General features: G+C 38.9%; 1 protein-coding gene across 2 annotated transcripts in view; it reads right to left on the reverse strand.

The window, feature by feature from the left end:
• Positions 1-22,396, reverse strand: part of LOC138716537 (brefeldin A-inhibited guanine nucleotide-exchange protein 3) — a 210,775-nt gene that overhangs the window by 135,188 nt on the left and 53,191 nt on the right. For both annotated transcript variants that reach the window (XM_069849694.1, XM_069849693.1), the window contains exons 12-16: positions 21,130-21,277; positions 20,845-21,029; positions 19,304-19,466; positions 14,163-14,270; positions 10,736-10,957 (exon numbers count right to left, since the gene is read on the reverse strand). In XM_069849694.1, coding sequence (XP_069705795.1) covers positions 10,736-10,957; positions 14,163-14,270; positions 19,304-19,466; positions 20,845-21,029; positions 21,130-21,277 — 826 coding nt within the window. The remainder of the gene's footprint in view (positions 1-10,735; positions 10,958-14,162; positions 14,271-19,303; positions 19,467-20,844; positions 21,030-21,129; positions 21,278-22,396) is intronic.

Genomic DNA, 22,396 nt, shown 5'->3' on the forward strand with positions numbered 1-22,396 from the left:
GATATAAGAAAGCTGCATCAGAATGATATAAGGAAGCGACAGTCGAATGATATAAGAAAGCTGCAGCAGTATTGATATAATAAAGTGGCAGCAGAATGATATAAGGAAGCGACAGTCAAATCATATAAGAAAGCTGCAGCAGAATGATATAAGGAAGCGACAGTCGAATGATATAAGAAAGCTGCAGCAGTATTGATATAATAAAGTGGCTGCAGAATGATATAAGGAAGTGACAGTCGAATGATATAAGAAAGCTGCAGCAGAATTGATATAATAAAGTGGCAGCAGAATGATATAAGGAAGCGACAGTCAAATCATATAAGAAAGCTGCAGCAGAATGATATAAGAAAGCTGCAGCAGAATGATATAAGAAAGCTGCAGCAGAATGATATAAGAAAGCTGCAGCAGAATTCATATAATAAAGTGGCTGCAGAATGATATAAGGAAGCGACAGTCAAATGATATAAGAAATCTGCAGCAGAATTGATATAATTAAGTGGCATCTGAATGATATAATAAAGCTGCCGCAGAAAGATGTAAGAAAGCCGCTGCAACGCAGAACAATGGCATGACGGCAAAGCAGAACAAAGGCACAGCGGCAAAACAGAACAAGGGCACAGCGACAATGGAGAACAAGGCCAAGACGGCAAAGCAGAACAAGGGCACAGCGACAATGGAGAACAAGACCAAGACGGCAAAGCAGAACAAGGGCACGGAGACAATGGAGAAAAACAAGGCCAAGACGGCAAAGCAGAACAAGGGCATGGCGACAATGGAGAACAAGGCCAAGACGACAAAGCAGAACAAGGGCATAGCGACAATTGAGAACAAGGCCAAGACGGCAAAGCAGAACAAGGGCACGGCGACAATGGAGAACAAGGCCAAGACGGCACAGCAGAACAAGGGCACAGTGACAATGGATAACAAGGCCAAGACGGCACAGCAGAACAAGGGCATGGCGACAATGGAGAACAAGGGCAAGACGGCAAAGCAGAACAAGGGCATCGCGACAATGGAGAACAAAGCCAAGACAGCAAAGCAGAACAAGGGCATAGTGACAATGGAGAACAAGGCCAGGACGGCACAGCAGAACAAGGGCACAACGACAATGGAGAACAAGGCCAAGAAGACAAAGCAGAATAAGGGCACGGCGACAATGGAGAACAAGGCCAAGACGGCACAGCAGAACATGGGCTTGGCGACAACGGAGAACAAGGCCAAGACAACAAAGCAGAACAAGGGCACGGCGACAATGGAGAACAAGGCCAAGACGGCAAAGTAGAACAAAGGCATGGCGAAAATGCAGAACAAGGCCAAGACGACAAAGCAGAATAATGGCACGGCGACAATGGAGAACAAGGCCAAGACGGTACAGCGGAACAAGGGCACAGCGGCAACGGAGTACAAGGCCAAGACAACAAAGCAGAACAAGGGGACGGCGACAATGGAGAACAAGGCCAAGACGACAAAGCAGAACAAGGGCACGGCGACAATGGAGAACAAGGCCAAGACGGCAAAGTAGAACAATGGCATGGTGACAATGCAGAACAAGGCCAAGACGACAAAGCAGAACAAGGGCATGGCGACAATGGAGAACAAGGCTAAGACAGCAAAGCAGAACAAGGGCATAGCGACAATGGAGAACAAGGCCAAGACGGCATAGCAGAACAAGGGCACAGTGACAATGGAGAACAAGGCCAAGACGGCACAGCAGAACAAGGGCACAGTGACAATGGAGAACAAGGCCAAGATGACAAAGCAGAACAAGGGCACAGCGACAATGGAGAACAAGGCCAAGAAGACAAAGCAGAACAAGGGCACAGCGACAATGGAGAACAAGGCAAAGACGGCACAGCAGAACAAGGGCACGGCAACAATGGAGAACAAGGTCAAGACAACAAAGCAGAACAAGGGCATGGCGACAATGGAGAACAAGGCCAAGACGACAAAGCAGAACATGGGCACAGCGACAATGGAGAACAAGGCCAAGACGACAAAGAAGAACAAGGGCACAGCGACAATGGAGAACAAGGCCAAGACGACAATGCAGAACAAGGGCACAGCGACAATGGAGAACAAGGCCAAGACGACAAAGCAGAACAAGGACATGGCGACAATGGAGAACAAGGCCAAGACGGCAAAGCAGAACAAGGGCACAGCGACAATGGAGAACAAGGCCAAGACGGCACAGCAGAACAAGGGCACAGTGACAATGGAGAACAAGGCCAAGACGACAAAGCAGAACAAGGGCACAGCGACAATGGAGAACAAGGCCAGGAAGACAAAGCAGAACAAGGGTATGGCGACAATGGAAAACAAGGCCAAGACAACAAAGCAGAACAAGTTCATGGTGACATGGAGAACAAGGCCTAGACGGCAAAGCAGAACAAGGGCACGGCGACAATGGAGAACAAGGGAAAGACGGCAAAGCAGAACAAGGGCATGGCGACAATGGAGAACAATGCCAAGGCGGCAAAGCAGAACAAGGGCACGGCGACAATGGAGAACAAGGCCAAGTCTACAAAGCAGAGGAAGGGCACAGTGACAATGGAGAACAAGGCCAAGATAGCATAGCAGAACAAAGGCACGGCGACAATGGAGAACAAGGCCAAGACAACAAAGCAGAACAAAGGCACAGCGACAATGTAGAACAAGGCCAAGACGACAAAGCAGAACAAGGACATGGCGACAATGGAGAACAAGGCCAAGACAACAAAGCAGAAGAAAGGCACAGCAACAATAGAGAACAAGGCCAAGACAACAAAGCAGAACAAGGGCACATTGAAAGTGGAGAACAAGGCCAAGACAAGAAAGCAGAACAAGGGCACGGCGACAATGGAGAACAAGGCCAAGACGGCAAAGTAGAACAAGGGCATGGCGACAATGCACAACAAGGCCAAGACGACAAAGCAGAACAAGGGCATTGCGACAATGGAGAACAAGGCCAAGACGACAAAGCAGAACAAGGGCATGGCGACAATGGAGAAAAAGGCCAAGACGGCACAGCAGAACAAGGGCACAGTGACAATGGAGAACAAGGCCAAGACGGCACAGCAGAACAAGGCCAAGAAGACAAAGCAGAACAAGGGCACAGCGACAATGGAGAACAAGGCCAAGACAACAAAGCAGAACAAGGGCACAGCAGCAATGGAGAACAAGGCCAAGACGGCACGGTAGAACGAGGGCACAGTGACAATGGAGAACAAGGCCAAGACGGCACAGCAGAACAAGGGCACAGCGACAATGGAGAACAAGGCCAAGACGAAAAAGCAGAACAAGGGCACAGCGACAATGGGGAACAAGGCCAAGACAACAAAGCAGAACAAGGGCACAGCAGCAATGGAGAACAAGGCCAAGACAACAAAGCAGAACAAAGGCACAGCGACAATGGAGAACAAGGCCAAGACAACAAAGCAGAACGAGGGCACAGCGACAATGGAGAACAAGGCCAAGACAACAAAGCAGAACAAGGGCACAGCGACAATGGAGAACAAGGCCAAGACAACAAAGCAGAACAAGTGTACAGCAACAATGGGGAACAAGGGCAAGACAACAAAGCCGAACAAGGGCACAGCAACAATGGAGAAGAAGGCCAAGACAACAAAGCAAAACAAAGGCACAGCGACAATGGAAGAACAAGGCCAAGACAACTAAGCAGAACAAGGGCACAGCGACAATGGAGAACAAGGCCAAACAGCAAAGCAGAACAAGGGCACGGCAACAATGGAAAACAAGGCTAAAACAGCAAAGCAGAACAAGGGCACAGCGACAATGGAGAACAAGGCCAAGACAACAAAGCAGAACAAACAAAAATCGGACTTAAATAAAAAAATAAAGATTAAATAAAATGAAAAAAGAAAAAGTAAAACCCGAATTTCTCCATACATTTTAACCAATAAGGCACAGCGACAATGGAGAACAAGGCCAAGACGGCAAAGCAGAACAAGGGCAAAGCGACAATGGAGAACAAGGCAAAGACAGAAAGCAGAACAAAGGCACAGCAACAATGGAGAACAAGGCCAAGACAACAAAGCAGAACAAACAAAAATCGGACTTAAATAAAAAAATAATGATTAAATAAAATGAAAAAAAAAAAAGTAAAACCCGAATTGCTCCATACATTTTAACCAACAAGGGCACAGCGGCAATGGAGAACAAGGCCAAGACGGCAAAGCAGAACAAGGGCACAGCGACAATGGAGAACAAGGCCAAGACAACAAAGCAGAACAAAGGCACAGTGACAATGGAGAACGAGGCCAAGACGACAAAGCAGAACAAGGACATGGCGACAATGGAGAACAAGGCCAAGACAACAAAGCAGAACAAAGGCACAGCGACAATGGAGAACAAGGCCAAGACAACAAAGCAGAACAAGGGCACAGTGACAATGGAGAACAAGGCCAAGACTGCAAAGCAGAACAAGGGCACGGCGACAATGGAGAACTAGGCCAAGAGAGCAAAGCAGAACAAGGGCACGGCGACAATGGAGAACAAGGGCACAGTGACAATGGAGAACAACCCCAAGACGGCAAAGCAGAACAAGGGCACAGTGACAATGGAGAACAAGGCCAAGATGGCAAAGCAGATCAATGGCACGGCGACAATGGAGAACAAGGCCAAGACAACAAAGCAGAAGAAGGGCATAGCGACAATGGAGAACAAGGCCAATACGACAAAGGAGAACAAGGGCACGGCGACAATGGAGAACAAGGCCAATACAACAAAGCAGAAGAAGGGCATAGCGACAATGGAGAACAAGGCCAATACGACAAAGGAGAACAAGGGCACGGCGACAATGGAGAACAAGGCCAAGACAACAAAGCAGAAGAAGGGCATAGCGACAATGGAGAACAATGCCAATACGACAAATGAGAAGAATGGCACGGCGACAATGGAGAACTAGGGCACAGTGACAATGGAGAACAAGGCCAAGATGGCAAAGCAGAATAAGGGCATGGCGACAATGGAGAACAAGGACACGGCGACAATGGAGAACAAGGCCAAGACGGCAAAGCAGAACAAGGACACAGTGACAATGGAGAACAAGGCCAAGACGGCAAAGCAGAACAATGGCACAGTGACAATGGAGAACAAGGCCAAGATGGCAAAGCAGAGCAAGGGCATGGCGACAATGAAGAACAAGTCCAAGATGGCAAAGCAGAACAAGGGCACAGTGACAATGGAGAACAGGGCCAAGATGGTAAAGCAGAACAAGGGCACAGTGACAATGGAGAACAAGGCCAAGACGACAAAGCAGAACAAGGGCACAGCGACAATGGAGAACAAGGCCAAGACGACAAAGCAGAACAAGGGCATGGCGACAATGGAGAACAAGGCCAAGATGACAAAGCAGAACAAGGGCACGACGACAATGGAGAACAAGGCCAAGATGGCAAAGCAGAACAAGGACATGGCGACATTGGAGAACAAGGCCAAGATGGTAAAGCAGAACAAGGGCACGGCGACAATGGAGAACAAGGCCAAGATGGCAAAGCAAAACAAGGGCACGGCAACAATGGAGAACAAGGCCAAGATGGTAAAGCAGAACAAGGGCACAGTGACAATGGAGAACAAGGCCAAGACGACAAAGCAGAACAAGGGCACAGCGACAATGGAGAACAAGGCCAAGACGACAAAGCAGAACAAGGGCACGGCGACAATGGAGAACAAGGCCAAGTTGTCAAAGCAGAACAAGGGCACAGCGACAATGGAGAACAAGGCCAAGATGGCAAAGCAGAACAAGGGCACGACGACAATGGAGAACAAGGCCAAGATGGTAAAGTAGAACAAAGGCACTGTGACAATGGAGAACAAGGCCAAGACGACAAAGCAGAACAAGGGCACAGCGACAATGGAGAACAAGGCCAAGACGACAAAGCAGAACAAGGGCACGGCGACAATAAAGAACAAGGCAAAGACAGCAAAGCAGAACAAGGGCACAGCAGCAAAGAACAAGTGCTCCTTGTCCTGTAATAGGGAGAACATGACAAAGAAAGAGTGTGCTGAGGGTAGTTTGGCGGTGACTTGTCCATCTCGGTAGATCAGGGAATGCCATGGAAATTCGTTGCTAGATAATCACTTACTCATACAATGACTCAATTATGCAATCAATTTTTTTTAGATTTAAATTTAGAAAGTGTAAATAACAGACATACAAATGTTAAGTAAGAGTTTTCTAAGTCAATAAAAATTTATAATACGATGTAAATCAGTAGAACAAATTCCTTCATTATTCATATCCTTATTACGCGAGTCTGCAACTGGGTTCGGAGGTCTTTAGAATTGTTTCTGTAAGCTATAATGATACAAAGTGAACCATGTAAGTAATTTTTATTTATACCCAGCGGACAACTAATGTAATGGGGTCATTTAACACGAATACAGTTCAGAAATAATAATAATAATAATAATAATAATAATAATAATAATAATAATAATAATAATAATAATAATAATAATAATGCCTACTTAAATGGAATATGTTAAGTAAGAATTTTCAAAGTTATTAAAAATAAGGAAGCAAAAATTAACTAATTTCATAATTTTACGAATTCATTTATTGTTGGGCATCAACGTACATTTTCCGTGGATTCGCTTTTCAATTCGAAGCTATACAATAGTAAATTGTAATACAAACTTGGTAAGAGAATTGAGGATAAGGCTGATAAGACGAGACGAAGTCGAGTGTTCTCTATTTTAGAGATTCTGTTATGTATTTAACACATGTATTCCATACTATTTTTTTGTTTTTATCTTAATAATAAACTATTTTTAATCTTTTTTAATTCATATAAATAGATTGTTTTTGGATGCTAACATTTTCATGTCTGATCGCTGTTTGTTATTTGTCGACAGGTGTCATTCTCTTGTTATTATTCGTATTTGTCGACAAGTGTTATTCATTTGTTATTGTTTGGCTGAGGTTGTGAAGATGTTGTAAAAAAATAAATTATGGAAAGTTAAGTTTTATCTTCGAAGAAGTAGGTAGCTGACACATTAATTACACATCAATATAAATAAATAGCATATAGAAAATATTTTTTAAGAGGCACATTAATTATACAATCAGTGTAAATAAATTGTATACTGGTATAGGTTAATGCTTGAATACATATTTTACTCCATGCATGTTTTCGCGTTCAGCCACGACCCCATGAATGGCACTCAGAACAACCTGAAGTTGTCAGAAATGGTTTTCATCTACCTTATCTACTTGAATTCCTGTTTTCTTACAAATCTCCATTACAATAAGTTAATTAAGAAAGAGTACGGAATAATAAGACATTCAGTTATTTCCTCAAAGCACATAGTGGTGTGCGACACTGATAGATCGTTAGTTTTAAGTAAATAAATCAAAGTTGATTTCATTATTTACTTACAGTAAGTTTAACTTACAAGGCCTCCCAACAACATCGCTAAAATTGTTAAAAAAAACACGATCGGCCAAAAAATATCATTTAATTAATTATTTCTAACTACACTTTGTCTGTTGCTTTCAAGTATGGATTCTAAGTTCCAAATATACGTTACTGTAACCACAATCCAATATCAATTTAGATACAGTAGATGTAATAGGAACACTCTCAATTCTTATAAAAATTCGTTGTATTTATAGCGTGCATCAATGGATTCAAAATTGAATACCAATGAAATACACAAGATAACACTACATGCTCTAAAAATTTTACGGAAATTATAAATATTCAATTTTTCGCGAATCAATACATAATATTTTACAAACATTTTTAAGTAGGGCATGAGTAGAATTTCGAATTCTGTCGAAAGTTGCACTTGTTACTGCGTATTTAAAAATGAACAAATGAAAGCAGGTATATAATATGATTAAAACTTATTTTTGAACAGTTGAAAGGATTTCCTAAACTAACTCGCTTGACTAAATTTAAGCAGGCTAATTACTCTTATACTTCAAACAGAGCATTTAGAATAAAAACTGTGGTAACTCGGCAAGGGTCTAATGGGACTTTTAAACCCTTTAGTGTCGCCATGGCAACTGAGTGAAACATTGGAGTGCAATCGTTTTTAGACTCCAGTTCTCCTCTTAATACTATGGACAGAACAGACAGAACTTGCTCTGGTATGGAATTAAACAGATATTTCTTGAGATGTTCGGGTGATTTTTATTGTGCCGTTTATATGAGCGAGTAGTAATATGGCTAATTGTTTTGTTCTTGGTTTAAAACCGGTTATATAATCTGTAAAGAAGTAAGACGTTTCTTTTTTCCACCCAAAGACTTTTTTCCATGGAGACAGAAAACAGTATGCTCATTCTTATATCTGTAACAGCCATTTTCCTGCGGTTTTGATAGTAAGAGCCAATAAATTTATTATTGACGGTAAAGATATAGGACTTCCACAGAAGAACTGGTGACCAAAACCGGATGCCACATCACATATTTTCCCGAACTTGCCTCGATAAAAAGAAGAGAAAATCTCTACCCAATCCTTTCTCATAACAATGCATCCTTACCAAATACCATCTGGCTATGACCAATTCCATCCATGCTAAATAACCCAGTAGTTCATACAGCATCGTTAAATAACCAAGTAAAAAAAGAATTGGACGTGATACCTGAAAATCAGAACACCTTAGCTGATCTCACGCTTGGGTGCATGTATGTGTCATTATTCCACACCTGGATGTCCAAAATTGTCCAGTTACTTTGACCGTAATCTCTTTTTTTTTTTTTACTTGGTTATTTAACGACGCTATATCAATTACGAGGTTATTTAGCGTCGATAGGATTGATGTTAGTGAGATGGTATTTGGCGAGATGAGGCCGAGGATTCGCCAAAGATTACCTGACATTTGCCTTACGGTTGGGGAAAACTTCGGAAAAACCCAACCAGGTAATCAGCCCAAACGGGAATGGAATCCACGCCCGAACACAATTTCAGATCAGCAGGAAGAGTTACGCCAGTGCCTCGTAATCTCTTCCAGTGAATGAAAGCCAAACAGCATTTCAGCTGTTTAGTGCGAGTTTTTCAAAAACATACATTTTTTAGAGCCATAAACTGTGATAAGTTCCAGGGAAGTGAAAATACAACAGAATATACAAGGTGAATGAATGGCCTTGCAGATACAATGAACTCAAAGACTCCTGTTCTGCCCTGTACAAAGGATTCTAGCATTACACGATTTTAGAAAATATATTACACGTAATTAGCAATACAAAGAACACGTCTGCCTAAGAAAGAACCCTTGAATTATTTAGAGTGACACTTCAGAACACTCACGAAATATATTCATTCTTGTGGGATAGCAGATTTAAATATATTCTGACAGAAAAAATTTAACCAGGATCCTCTAGAGAGTCTAGAGCAACATTTCGGAGTTATAAAATGATTATCTTGTGATGATCACCACAGATTTTTTACATCTGAACATTTTTCAATCTCTGTGCTGGTTAAAAAATGTGCTATAATTGTGAACCCCTAATTGAACCCAAGAACCTAGCTTCTACTTCATTAAATGTACATGTTTAATTATTAATTATTTGATTTTTAATAATAGCACTTCTGTCGTAATTAACGAAAAAGTTATTTCAGTAACAAAAATACAGTATAATGCTGCTTTGTATGTAGGGTACAGGTTAATCTGATTTACAATTTTATTACATATGTTTACTACATTTCCATATCATAAGAGATTTCTGATCAAGCACATGAGAAAGTAAATTGGTCTCATGGAGAAAGTCGTTAATTTAATATTCTCCAATAAGTAGCATACAACAACTTAATACAGTGCTACTAAACTGTTTTAATTTTACAAAACACAAAATAACCTAGATATTTCAAAAGATCAAAACTTGCATTATCATAAATATAATATCGAAGCTTAATTTGTATGTCTGAGTTGCAGTAATATTGCTTGTTCCTCTGAAATTATGTATAGGCTAAACTAGTTACAACTGCAACTAATGGGTAAATAGTAGATAAAAACTATTAGTGAAAATAAAGTGTCTCCTTTATTATATTACATTCTTTCTTGTGTAGAAAAAACATAATTTCATAGAAATGCGAACTTTATAATGCCATAAAAATGTTCATTTTTAAGAAGCTGTACTTCTTTTTTGCGTACTTCTGGTTGAAGCTGGCAAAATGTTCCAATTTTCGGTTAATTATTATATTTACTATTCAGGGGTGTATTATATAGCTTACAATTTGTTAATGTAGTAATCTTACATTTTTTAAATAAGTAAAATATTGCGACAAAGTACTCTATAATGCATTCTTATCTAATGAGTTATTTTTAAAACCTTTTGCATTCGCTCGAACAGCGATCCTGAAACTGGGTCGGACAACAAAGCTAGCGCTACCCGGCGACAAACCACTGAACTAGAGGAAGTTGCGTCACTTTCTCTTCTACCCGCTCTGCATACGGTATACAAACATTTGCTACACAGGCTAAAATTGGACATCTTGTTACAAAAGCATCCCTACATTCTTTAAATTATCACATTATCACTACGTTAAAAAATGTTAAATAAAGAATGAAACAACAGACCACATCTTCATTAAGTACAAAAACACGAACCACAGATTGAGGGAAAAATTGAAAAAAAAAAAAAAAAAAAAATGTTACTACCAGTACTAATCCATTATCATTGGATATAGTACACTCCATTTACAATAGACATAGTGTAATCAGTACACAGCAGGAAAAACAAATATTGAGAAGTAAGTAAGTATAACACAGTTTAATGAAAATTCATACCTAGGATGTTGCTAAGACGAGCAGCTTTCTGAAGCCCCTCAAGACTTGCCACAATACTGTCTCTTGCTCTCCGATGTTCCTCCCGAGCAACTTCTGATCCAAGCAATAAAGCCAAACTAGATGTGACTCCCAGCTGACCTCGTGGATCACCAAGACCAGCTGACAGCACTGACAGCATCGAATCCCAACAGCAACTCAGCACACGTCGAGACAACTTCACGCCTGAAGAAAAAAAATATATATTATATGGTTTGTTGTTCCTGTAATAACTCCTATGCAACATTTTGGTCTATTTTCATATTTTAGCTCTACTAAGTAACTTAAATAGTGATACAACAAATAATAAAATCTCCTATGTGTAATTACCAGAGACCAGAAGTTTAGGCATTATGAATAATTAAAATAGGCAGGCAAAAAGCCATAAATAACTAAAATAGGCAGGCAAAAAGGCATTATAAAATACACAATGAAAGGCAATTAAAAGATCTTGCACTAAACCCACAACCTTGCACTTTCCACAAAGGGATTTCGGCAGCAAGAAAAGCTTTACATAAGTCGAATGGAAATCGAGATTTCCGACTCGATGTTGCAATTACTGTTGGAAGCAAAGAAATCTTCTTCCCAGTAGCCTTGGAAAGTGCATTTTTGTGTTTGTACTGATATGTTGCGATATGAAATATTTAGCTAGCTACAACAACGTCGCAATGAAAACTGAAAGAAAAATAACTGTTAAAAGTAATGTTAGATCTGTTAGAGAATATGAACTGACTGAAAGATAATACATTCGGTGAAGTCACTTTCATTGTAGCGGTTATAGAAATAAATTAAAATATACCTTCAGGCAATTTTTAATAATAAATTAATAAATAATAGATAAATAAACAAATAAAGGCAAAAAAACATTTATTTTGTAAATTAGGCATTTATATTTTAAAAAAGGCAGAATAGGGCAACATAAAACTGTGAGGTTTCAATCACAAAGGTGTAATTCGTACAGATTTACTTTCAAAATGAAGACAGATTTAACACATTTAAAAAGGCATTATGCCAAAGTTCCTGTCTCTGGTAATTACATATCTTTCCTTCGAAAATGTGAGAAATCACAAATCTCCTACACATCACATAGGATAAATTATCAAAATCTTCTAAGTGTACATGACAACATATAAGAGGCAATGCAAATATAAGCATCTTGTTTCTTTTGCACATAGGGAATTTTGTTTTCTTCTACTTGTAAACTTGTGATCAGCAGAACAGCCTACTGTTTCGCGGTTTTTTTGCTATTGATGTGTTGTAGCATTCTTATCCGATATTTAAATGATTATAAGATCGTAAACAATGGTATTGCTGATACCGTAGGTGAAGTTCAGGACACATATGAGGAGATTAAAATATTATGGTTCCAGTATACGAAAAGGACAATCCACTATCTGTGTTGGTTTCAGAATATGAAGTAGTTGATGTTCTAGATACTATACAATGTCTGAATATAGAGAGAAATGTTCAAGAACTTACAAAACTGCACAGGACTATCAGAGAAAAATCAGGAAGATGAAGAGAAGAAGAAGGAAGAGGAGTGGGAAATTGAGAAAGAGGGGAAAGGTAAAGGACAAGATGAGGATGAAGAAGAGGAATACGAAATGAATTGTTCAGATTTTGCAGAACATAGTTCTAAAAAGAAAATAAAGAAAAATAAAAGCTGGTGGAGCAAATGTATGTTGGATTTTAAAAGTTTGGAAATGAAATGCTTCAAAATTGTGCCAGAGAAGCTAAGAAACATTTACCAAGATGCAAATACACAAAGGCCATAAAAAATAATTGAACGAAATTTTCAATGTGCTGAAATAACAAAATACGTGAGAAATTATGTATTTAATAGTATATTCTGGAATTAAAGTCATGAAGTGAAATATTTTACAGAGGATATCAAGAGATAAAGAAATGAAGAAAAACATTGGCCGTGACATATTTTTAAATAAGACAACAAGTGAAATAGTTAGTGTGCCGAACTCTATTCATTATCTCTTTAGGAATTGAAAAGATGTTCAAGCGATGGACAAAGAACGATGAAAGTTTCTCTCAATCTGTTGAAATAGGGCAAAATGTAGATGTTGAGGACAACCGTGTAAATAAACTGTTAGAAAGGAAAAACGTGTTCACGAAGGCAATGACGTGAAAAGGTGGTTTAATCTAGCGAAAATTCCAAGCAACTACTGTAGGACCAGTACTAAGACATATGTGGAATAATCTTTTTGTTTGGTCCTCCGTGCAAAATGTATGTAACATGATGTAGAGACAATGATGAATAACATGTTGGAGGAAGGTCGTTCACTGAAATTATGAATGAAGGAAATATAGGCATACATGTACCAAGAAAAGAGCAGTGTGACATAAGCTGTAGCTACAAACTCAAAACTATCAATGAAGATGATTACCAGAATAATATCAGAAGTAAAAAATGAATATACATCTTGATTACACAACTTTTAATACTATATCACTTCGGAATATGTATTATAATATATATTTCGCGTGTTAAATATTATAGTACCTGGTTAACTAGTTTCAGCCTGTTATTGGCCATCTTCAGAACTGGTTGGTGCTGGTCTTGGCGCCTTTTGTTTGTGTTTCCTGTGTGGGTGTGTTTGTGTAGTGTAATGTGGAGTCAAAGAGTGTGTGTGTGTTCTGAAATTGAGTTGTGTGTTGAGAATTTCGTTTGGATGTGTTTTTGTGTGTCCATATATTTCGTATTGTTCTAGTGTGTTTAGTTTCTGGCTTTCTGGTTGAATATGTAGAATTTCCATGTCTGTGTTTATGTCTCTGTAGGTGTGGTAGACATACAACGAAACAAAACGAATTTTATTACCTCAACTAGTCCTTCTCTTGTGAACCAAGTCGCTTGTCCTCTCATCATGTGCACTGCCTCCTTTATGGGACTTACAAAGTATCTGAGTGACAAAACTTTTTTCTAAGACTGTACATCTATTATCAGGCAGAACATTTCACTTGACAATATGTGTCAAAGAAGAACAATTATTTGTATTTATCTGAAGTCTGAACATTGAAATATGTTACTAGTCAGTGACGTATACAATGGAGGGGGAAAGGAACTGTCCACCCTGCCCCACTATCTCCTGGCTTAGTTTCCTCAGCGATGCCTTATGTCACTTATGAGGTTTCAATCTGTCTTCGGACAATTGAGTAACAATAACAACAACGTTACTTCTAATTATGTCCTTTCCTTTGAAAGCCCTTGATTTCGATTTAGAAGTAGAAATATTTAAACCATAGCTAGATGTTATTGTTTCTAATGTCCTACAAATGTTTAATAATAGCCAAGCATAAATAATTCTTCAAATTTATCATCCACTTAAATGAACCTTCGTTAATTTCAACTGAATAACTAAGTCGTAAGTGATTCTGTTACCTGCATCCACTTCTGGACTGGTATCAACATGAGTAGCTGCTCTTTCCAACCTCTGATAATCAGAGAGAAGCTGCCCACCCTGCTGGCAACTACCAAGTCCATCCAAATCTATACAAAGGCAATATAAAAACAACAATGGTATAAAGCACAGAGAAGTGAATAAGCAGTACTGTCATAAGTTAAAATTTATTTCAAAGAACTGTATATCTATATAACTGAGTGTTACTCAGTAATAGCAGTAATGGACATTTTTCTTACATTTCATTAGAAATGGTATGGTTACTTGGGTTAAAACGGGTCAACTTGGATGCGAGATGATAACAGCCGTCACATTTTTTCGCAGATTGGACAATATGCTCAAGAGCAAATGTCATCGATATCTCAAGCTATTTATGAAGTGTAGACTCTGTAGAGATCACTCATTAACCCAGTATGCTATAGGCCTACGTGGTGATGAGTTGCGCTTGCTAAATACAATGCAGTCTAATACAAAAGAAACCGTGAGGAGTAAATTAGCGGATGGAACCTACAAATTAGTGGGAAAGATTGTAAATGACAAAACAAGTGCATGTTCGATAAATTTTCAGGTATGAATTTTTAAGGAAGTTAAGGAAGTTGTTCTTTAGTTATAATATTTCATTTTGACAAATTAATACTAATCCACGGTAATGCTATAAATTCGTGAATTATAAAGACTAGTATTTACTGTATGTAAAGAAACGCACGGTAGCGTCGCTGTTAAGGCGTAACGCTCAAGCCGAAAGGTCGCGGTTTCGATTCCCGATGGGGTCATGGATTTTTCCACTGATCTAATCCTTCCAGCTGCACTATGGCCCTGAGGTCTACTCAATCTCTAACAGAAATGAGTAGGCGTACCAGAGACATATTTCATTGGGAGGTAAAGGCGGCGAGCACGTAGGACTGACATCCCTACTGCCATTAAATGCCGAGTGTCTGTAAAGGTGGAAGCCTTAACCTCTCGCCAGCCTCTAGACCTATTTGGCATGTCATGGGGTTGGTTTTACTGTATTTATAATAGTACACTTTTTTTAAATCTTAAATATTTAAAATTACCATCTCAAATTATCTCATTTTGTAGTATTTAATTTTGTAATGACATAATTTGAAACCTTAATTTGTCTTTTATGAGTTCTAACATTTATATTCCTATTATTATTGATTTACCATCTCAAATACTATATCAAATTATTTCATTTTGTAGTATTTAATTTTGTAATGTCATAATTTGAAACCATAATTTGTCTTTTATGAGTTCGAACATTTATATTTCTATTATTAATGATTTTAAATTGCCATTATACTATCTCAAATTATTTAATTTTGTAATATTTAATTTTGTAATGACATAATTTGAAACCATAATTTGTCTTTTATGAGTTCTAACATTTAAATTCCTATTATTAATGATTTTAAATTGTCAGTTATACTATCTCACTTTATTTCATTTTGTAACATTTTATTTCATGTGAAAAAATTGGAATACTTTGCTTGTTTACTATGCGTCCTATAATTAATTTTTATTGCCAATATTCTACTACCTCAATTTATTTTTTATGTCATTTTATTTCATAATGATGAAATTCGAATACCTAATTACTCTATTATGCGTTCTAACATATTATATTGCCGTATTAATTATTATTGTCAATCATACTAACTCAAATTATATAATTTTGTTTTATAATATGTACACTTATTGTAAAATCGTTCGTGTAATTTGTTGTCCAGTACCTACTGTTTAATTAGCTTTTATTTTTACTAATTTCGGAAGCGTAGCCTGAGGCTTATTGTACCTAGACCCACAACTCTATTGAACACATGCACACACTGCAGGACTTCCCCCTTTACTGGGTCGGAGTATTCGGGGACCAATGTGAGACATCACACACACTTGGACAATGGACAGACAACCAGTCCCTGTGAAGAGGTTCGAATTAAATACCCTTGACTTCACGACCGAGAATCGAACACGGTCCATCTTGATCAGACCAAGGAGGCGGACTAGCTTTTACTTACTATTGTAAATATACACTCTTGTGATATCCATTACAATTGCGGTATTCAAAAACACTACTGAATGAATAAAAACAATGTGAACGAAATACTGATAACAAGAAAAGACGTTATAGATCCAATCACAGCTTGTTATTGAAGAGCTTAGGCAAATACTGAAAATGCTGCAATATTTTGTCTCCCGAGAAAGGCAACAGTTAATTAAAATAATGCGAATTCTACAAGAATGTCGTCATCATATACGTTATTGTGTAGCCTACACACTTTATAAACATTAACATTTCAATAAGAGTCACGAATTGTTGTGATGAGCAGTAATTAAGCCGGCAGTCAGTGTACGCATTTCATAACGATAAGTCGGCCGTGCGATAACAGGCCAGGACCCGGTATTCCTCGTGCCCGAGAGTGCCAATCTCGAGAATAGGATTCTCGGAACTGGCGTTATCGGCCAGCTAGTATCGCCTGCAAGAACGAGCGGGAGTAAGAGGCTGTTTGCCCGACTCTACCTATAACGTCGAAACTATATGTTAATTTTTTTTTTATCCAATGCCACCAGGTTGTCTTTTCGACATTTCTGGTCTTCTCTCCTAGCTGTGGCTTAACTGTAACCCACTTCTGAGGTTGTTACATTACCCCGATGATGTGATAGGATGATTATGATAATGTAGTGCCAGGAGAGGTCTTAAATCTAAACTTAACCTAAATTCCAGACCATGGACGAACACAGGAATAATCCCCTTTAAGGAAAAATTCCTGTGCTCTAACCGGGAATCGAACCCGGGACCTCATGAACTATAGCCAGAAGCTCTGAACAGTAGACCATGAAGCTGGTTAATATACAACAGTTCATTGATCTGATCTTTATTCAGAACCTCCTAAAGGTTGTCAAAAAAATATTTCGCCAATGTGTATAAAAACAGATTAATATATATGACCAAAACAGTGAAGCAACTGAGAAATCGTACAACACATAATTTCACACATATACTGTGTTAGAAAAGTAGCAGTACACCACTGGGCAAGGAACTGTCATTCACATACCCTAAGAATATTGATACCGCTGGTTGTCCCTATAAAAACAGATTAATATATATATATATATGACCAAAACAGTGAAGCAACTGAGACATTGGCGGTTCCTCGGGGGAGGGAAGGGAGGAACGTCCTCCTCACATTTTTCTTCTTTTGAAAGTAAATACCAAATAAAAATATGTGCCTTGAAATTCAAAGAAGATTCGATAGTTTTTAAGTTCACAGCTATAAGAAAACCTCAGTTGATTGAGTTTTAAACGACGCGCGCTCATGTGCTGCTAGAAAACTGTGAGAAAGATGCGAGATGGTTTGTGTGGAGGAAAGCCAATCCATTCCTCCTTTATTGCAGTTAGCACACATAGACAACAGCGCACTAGTGGCCAGAGAAAAAAGCAGAGTTTTAAAGTGAGTAAATGAACGGAGAGGGAGAAGATCCTCCTCTGAATCAGCGCATGGGCGGGAAATAGAAACCGACTGGTCGTGCAGCAAGCTCACTACCGCTGCCATCTAACGATCTTGCATTCAACCAGACTATAACACATCTAGGAGGAGGCACAATAAAAACAGTTTTAACGCAATGCTATGAAAGACACCATATAAACTTTTTTTTTAAATTATAAATCAAAAATATTATTCATTGCACTTTATATAGGCTACTATTCATGGTCTGAAACTTTCAAGGATATTTGAAAGTTAAAGTCGGGTTTATATAAATCAAAGAGGAAGTAGGTTTTAGATTGAATGGGGCCGTCTGATGCTTATCTACTAAGATAAGCATCAGACGGCCCCATTCAATCTAAAACCTACTGTATTCTGCTTATCGGTCAAACCCTCAACAAAATGAAAGAGGAAGTAGTTTTACGTTAGTATCACAGATCTTTTTGGCCCCTGAAATTCACTTCCATTCATTGTGTACTAGACAGGGCAACAGCCAAGTTGTCAGTTTTGTACAAATATATTTGAAATTGAAAGTAGGTACTCCAAACTACATTATTTTTAACATAAAAAATTGGCCACCGGCAACTTTGAACAATAATGGTAGTATGACTTTACAAGAACTGATATTCTTCAAAAGCATGTGATACTGAACTTGTAAAACGTACATGTGGCAACACAGACCACGTGGATGGGTGCAGTGTTCTCGCTTTCCTCAGATTATTTCCCATTCCCATTTCCGCGGTTCCAATTACGTGTTAGTAGCTATAGTCTCTTCCAACACGTGTGATGCTGTAGTGTGCTCGAAAAATGCTGCGAGGTGAATTTCCTTGTAATTGTTAATTTGTGCAATTATTCAACAATGAATGGAAGTGAAAACATTATATATTTTATGGAAAATTTAGGAAACTCAGTTTACAAGAACAGATTATTGCTATATAGAAGGGAAGGCCAACCCCAACACTACCTGGTCTTATATGTATGCATATTGGCTAATTTGTAGCATGTTTCATTCAAGAAGGTGTCATTTCGTCCTGTTATCTTCTTTCATCCTCTTAAGAAGTACGCAGGAGCCGCCACTGAACTGAGAAATCGTAAAACACATAATTTCACACATACACTGTGTTAGAAAAGTAGCAGTACACCACTGGGCAAGGAACTGTCATTCACATACCCTAAGAACATTGATACCACTGGTTGTCCCTAGTGGCGAAGCGTCAGGGTAGGCAGGGTAAGCTGAGCTTTCCGAAACATTTTCGAAGAAGGGACAAGACCAATTTATAATTTAGTTAATTAAAAACAGGAGCGTTTCCGCGTTTCGTTTACTTTTCAGCGACGTAAAGCACGGCCTAGATCACTATGCCTTCAGCCCAGCTTACCCAAAAGTTTTGTCACGCTTCACTACTGGTTGTCCCATAGTTATGGAGGGAGGACTAGGAAAGGCGGATATGGAGGCAAGTCAGAAGTCTCACCACACGGAACTTCCAGTTAGAAAGTGCTACCAACCACTTAACTGCCTCACATGTTAAGATGACTGTAATATAACATTCTGTATTTATGGCACATGATTAGTATAGAAATGAAGCAAAGAAGGAATTAATATTTTACTGTAAGTGTTGTTAATTCAAGTTAGTAACTACCTGAGAGTAAGTTAATGAGGGCGTAGTTAGTAGTGGAGTTAGTGTTGTATCCACACTTCTCAAGGAGGCTTGATGCAAGGATCTGTTGGTATAGTTCTGATAGCCAAGTGTCAGAAAGGTACACCAGCACCCCACTTCCATGCACACTCTCTACAAACTGCTCCTAGTAATAAAGGAGCCATAACTATTAGATAAATAATACTGTACTATACAGACAACAACTACAGACAGAGAGATATATAGGTTTTATTTCGAAAACAGTTGAATCGACGAATTCGAAAACCAGTCATCTCCACTTTTTTTTTCATAGGTATCACTTTCATTTCAGTTTCCTATTGCTGAAAGCAAATGCATCGTTTAAGCTAAGAAAGAGTCACCTCCTCTTACTGAATATACACAATATTGAACTAATATACGTATTACTCTGTGAAAAGATTTATTAAATCTACATACTTAGACTTCAACAAACAAAATTTGATAACACAATCTCAAGGGAAAAAAATGGAACTCTCTGCATCATAATCCACAGTTAATTCCCGATTTACCACGAAAATCGTCTGTAGCTGCATTTAGATTGGCAACAGGCCATGACTGTTTGGCCAAACACCTGCATAGAATTGGAATATATCAGTCCCCTAACTGCCCACTGTGCAACTCAAACCAAGAAATGGATTCGGAACACCTTAAAATCTGCGCTTCAGTGGCTGACCATGATAATATTTTTCAAAAATATTGGAGTGCAAGAGGTCAAATGACTTTATTGTCAAACGCCTGGCATTAGAACACAACAACATATTGAACTATAAAGCCCTATTTAATTTGAAAACATGATGTCCAGGAGATGACTTGTTTTCAAACTATTTGGAAAATATGGCACTTTACAGCAGTGTTGTACCCACGAGATGCCACTGCTTAGTGTATTGGTTATTTCAACTGCTACATAATATAGGTGAAGAGGCGAGATCTGGCATGTGAGCTATGCGAGATGGGAAAGAATGAGCTATCAGAAAGAGAGTTTATTTCTGGTTGGTTAGTATCATACAAATCTAGTGCACAGAAGTTCATCTCAAACTAGAATTTATCTTCCCACTTCATACCTATTGGTGATATAGCCACAGCACATGATATGGACACAGGACAGATCTTGCCTCCTCTAATGTATATACAGGGTTTTTCAAAAGTAACGCATAATGTAATACAAATCTGGCTTTCAGGTAGAAGCTCACTGTGAAGCAGGCTTGAATAATTTCAAGGGAAAAATTGTTCTGAGGCCAGGTATCGGGTAGTTTCAATTGAAAGAGCAAGAACCATAAAATCTACAATGCTCATACAGTTTAAAATTTGAATCACTTTAGTATAACACTTAAATTAATTAATTAAGATGATGTCTTGGCATTTTAAATAAATTAATTTTTTGGGGGAAACAAAATCATACATTGAAATTAATGCATTTATATTGTAAATTTAACTCCCGTTTCTCAGCTACTACTGCTCTCAGACTTTCCGAATAATTATACAAAAGTCATAACTATCATACCAACCTCTGTCATTGGTACTGGTTTCATGTGTTGCTCCTGGTAATAGCCCTGTTTAATGAGCTTCAGATTCAGCAACAGAGCTGCATATGTGGCAAGGTAAATTCCATCAGCATTTATAATAGTTATAAGAGTGAGGTTATGTGTACTGCTACTATTGTCTGATGAAATTTGTTGCTGAGAGAACAAGCCTATAATAATAAAAACAAGAACATAAAATGCGATTTCAGTCCTATTAAAAGCAATGTATCTTATATTCCAGATATAAGTTTGTTAAAAAAATAAACAAACCTTGGCAGTACTTTGCAGAGAATTCCTGAAGGGCTTCATCAACTTCAATTGAACTGCGAAGTGTTAATAATGAAGGAACAAAACTGTAAAGAGTTTGAGCAAATCGACGTGCATTGTGCCTTTCTACATCAATATATTCTTCCCCAACCTACAACAGAAAAGAAGACAAATAAGAACAACTATCATTTTTCATTTATTACGACACAAATGCCTATGCTTTTCGTGCAAATTTTGTTGCTGCTTTTATCACTTTCAGCATTCTCACTCATCATACAGTGTGTCCGAAAAGTCACTGTGCACTGAACACTTCTTTTTTTCCCTTCGGAGAAGGGTTCATAGGCAAGAACTTCGCTTTAGGCTTTAGGCTTATTGTGTAACCTCCTTATATTAAGATGATTTTGAAGTCCTTAGGACTACTCATCAAGCACGTGATTCACTGTCTGTGCCATTTTATCGATTCGGCCACAGTATCCAGGTCTGACGGAGTCTGCATGAACAGGAACACCCCTTCGCCTCCCTGTGATGTTCCTCTGCAGTCTCTTCAGATCGATGACATCTGTTCGCAACTCACGTGCATGAATCTGCTGCATCCTTAACCAGAGGGATATGCTACCGTCGATTCCACAACTGACCAAGGTGCCATCTATTCGAGGGAGCTACACTCCTCCCATCTGCTGCAGTCCGATAATTGAAGCCCCTGCAGCTTCTCTGGGATATGTGCAGCTCCCGCAGACAGATGTCATCTGTAGGTAGATCCTGGAACCACATTCGCCACATCCTCCTGGTCAACTTGTAACTATTGGAAATGATTAATGGAATGATGCTAATGAAGGCTAAATGAGTCCGATGTCCAACGCCGAAAGTTGCCCAGCAATTCTGCTTTAAGTGGTTGAGTGAAAACCTCGCAAAAACTCCAACCAGGTGACTTGTCCCAACCAGGATTTGCTCAAGAGAGCTAACCGTTACTCCACAAGAGTGGACGCACTAAACACACTTTCCATGTTAAACTAGTTTCTATAAAATGTGTTGAAAATGATCTCTACCAACGTCCACTTCCTTAAATTTGTAGGGATTTTCAGGACTCAACAGACAAGTGTTTTAGCTGTTGATGTACATACACAGGCGGACCTTGCCTCATCTGCGAAATGTCACGTCCAAAATGTCCTCACCTTCTTCAGACAAAGTCGTGAAGCCATCTGCAGTATTGAACACAGCCTCGAGGTCTGTGTCTTTCAGCTGATGCATGACAGAGGCAATGTACAGACGG

This window comes from Periplaneta americana, chromosome 16 (assembly GCF_040183065.1).
Source record: "Periplaneta americana isolate PAMFEO1 chromosome 16, P.americana_PAMFEO1_priV1, whole genome shotgun sequence".
Lineage (NCBI taxonomy): Eukaryota > Metazoa > Arthropoda > Insecta > Blattodea > Blattidae > Periplaneta > Periplaneta americana.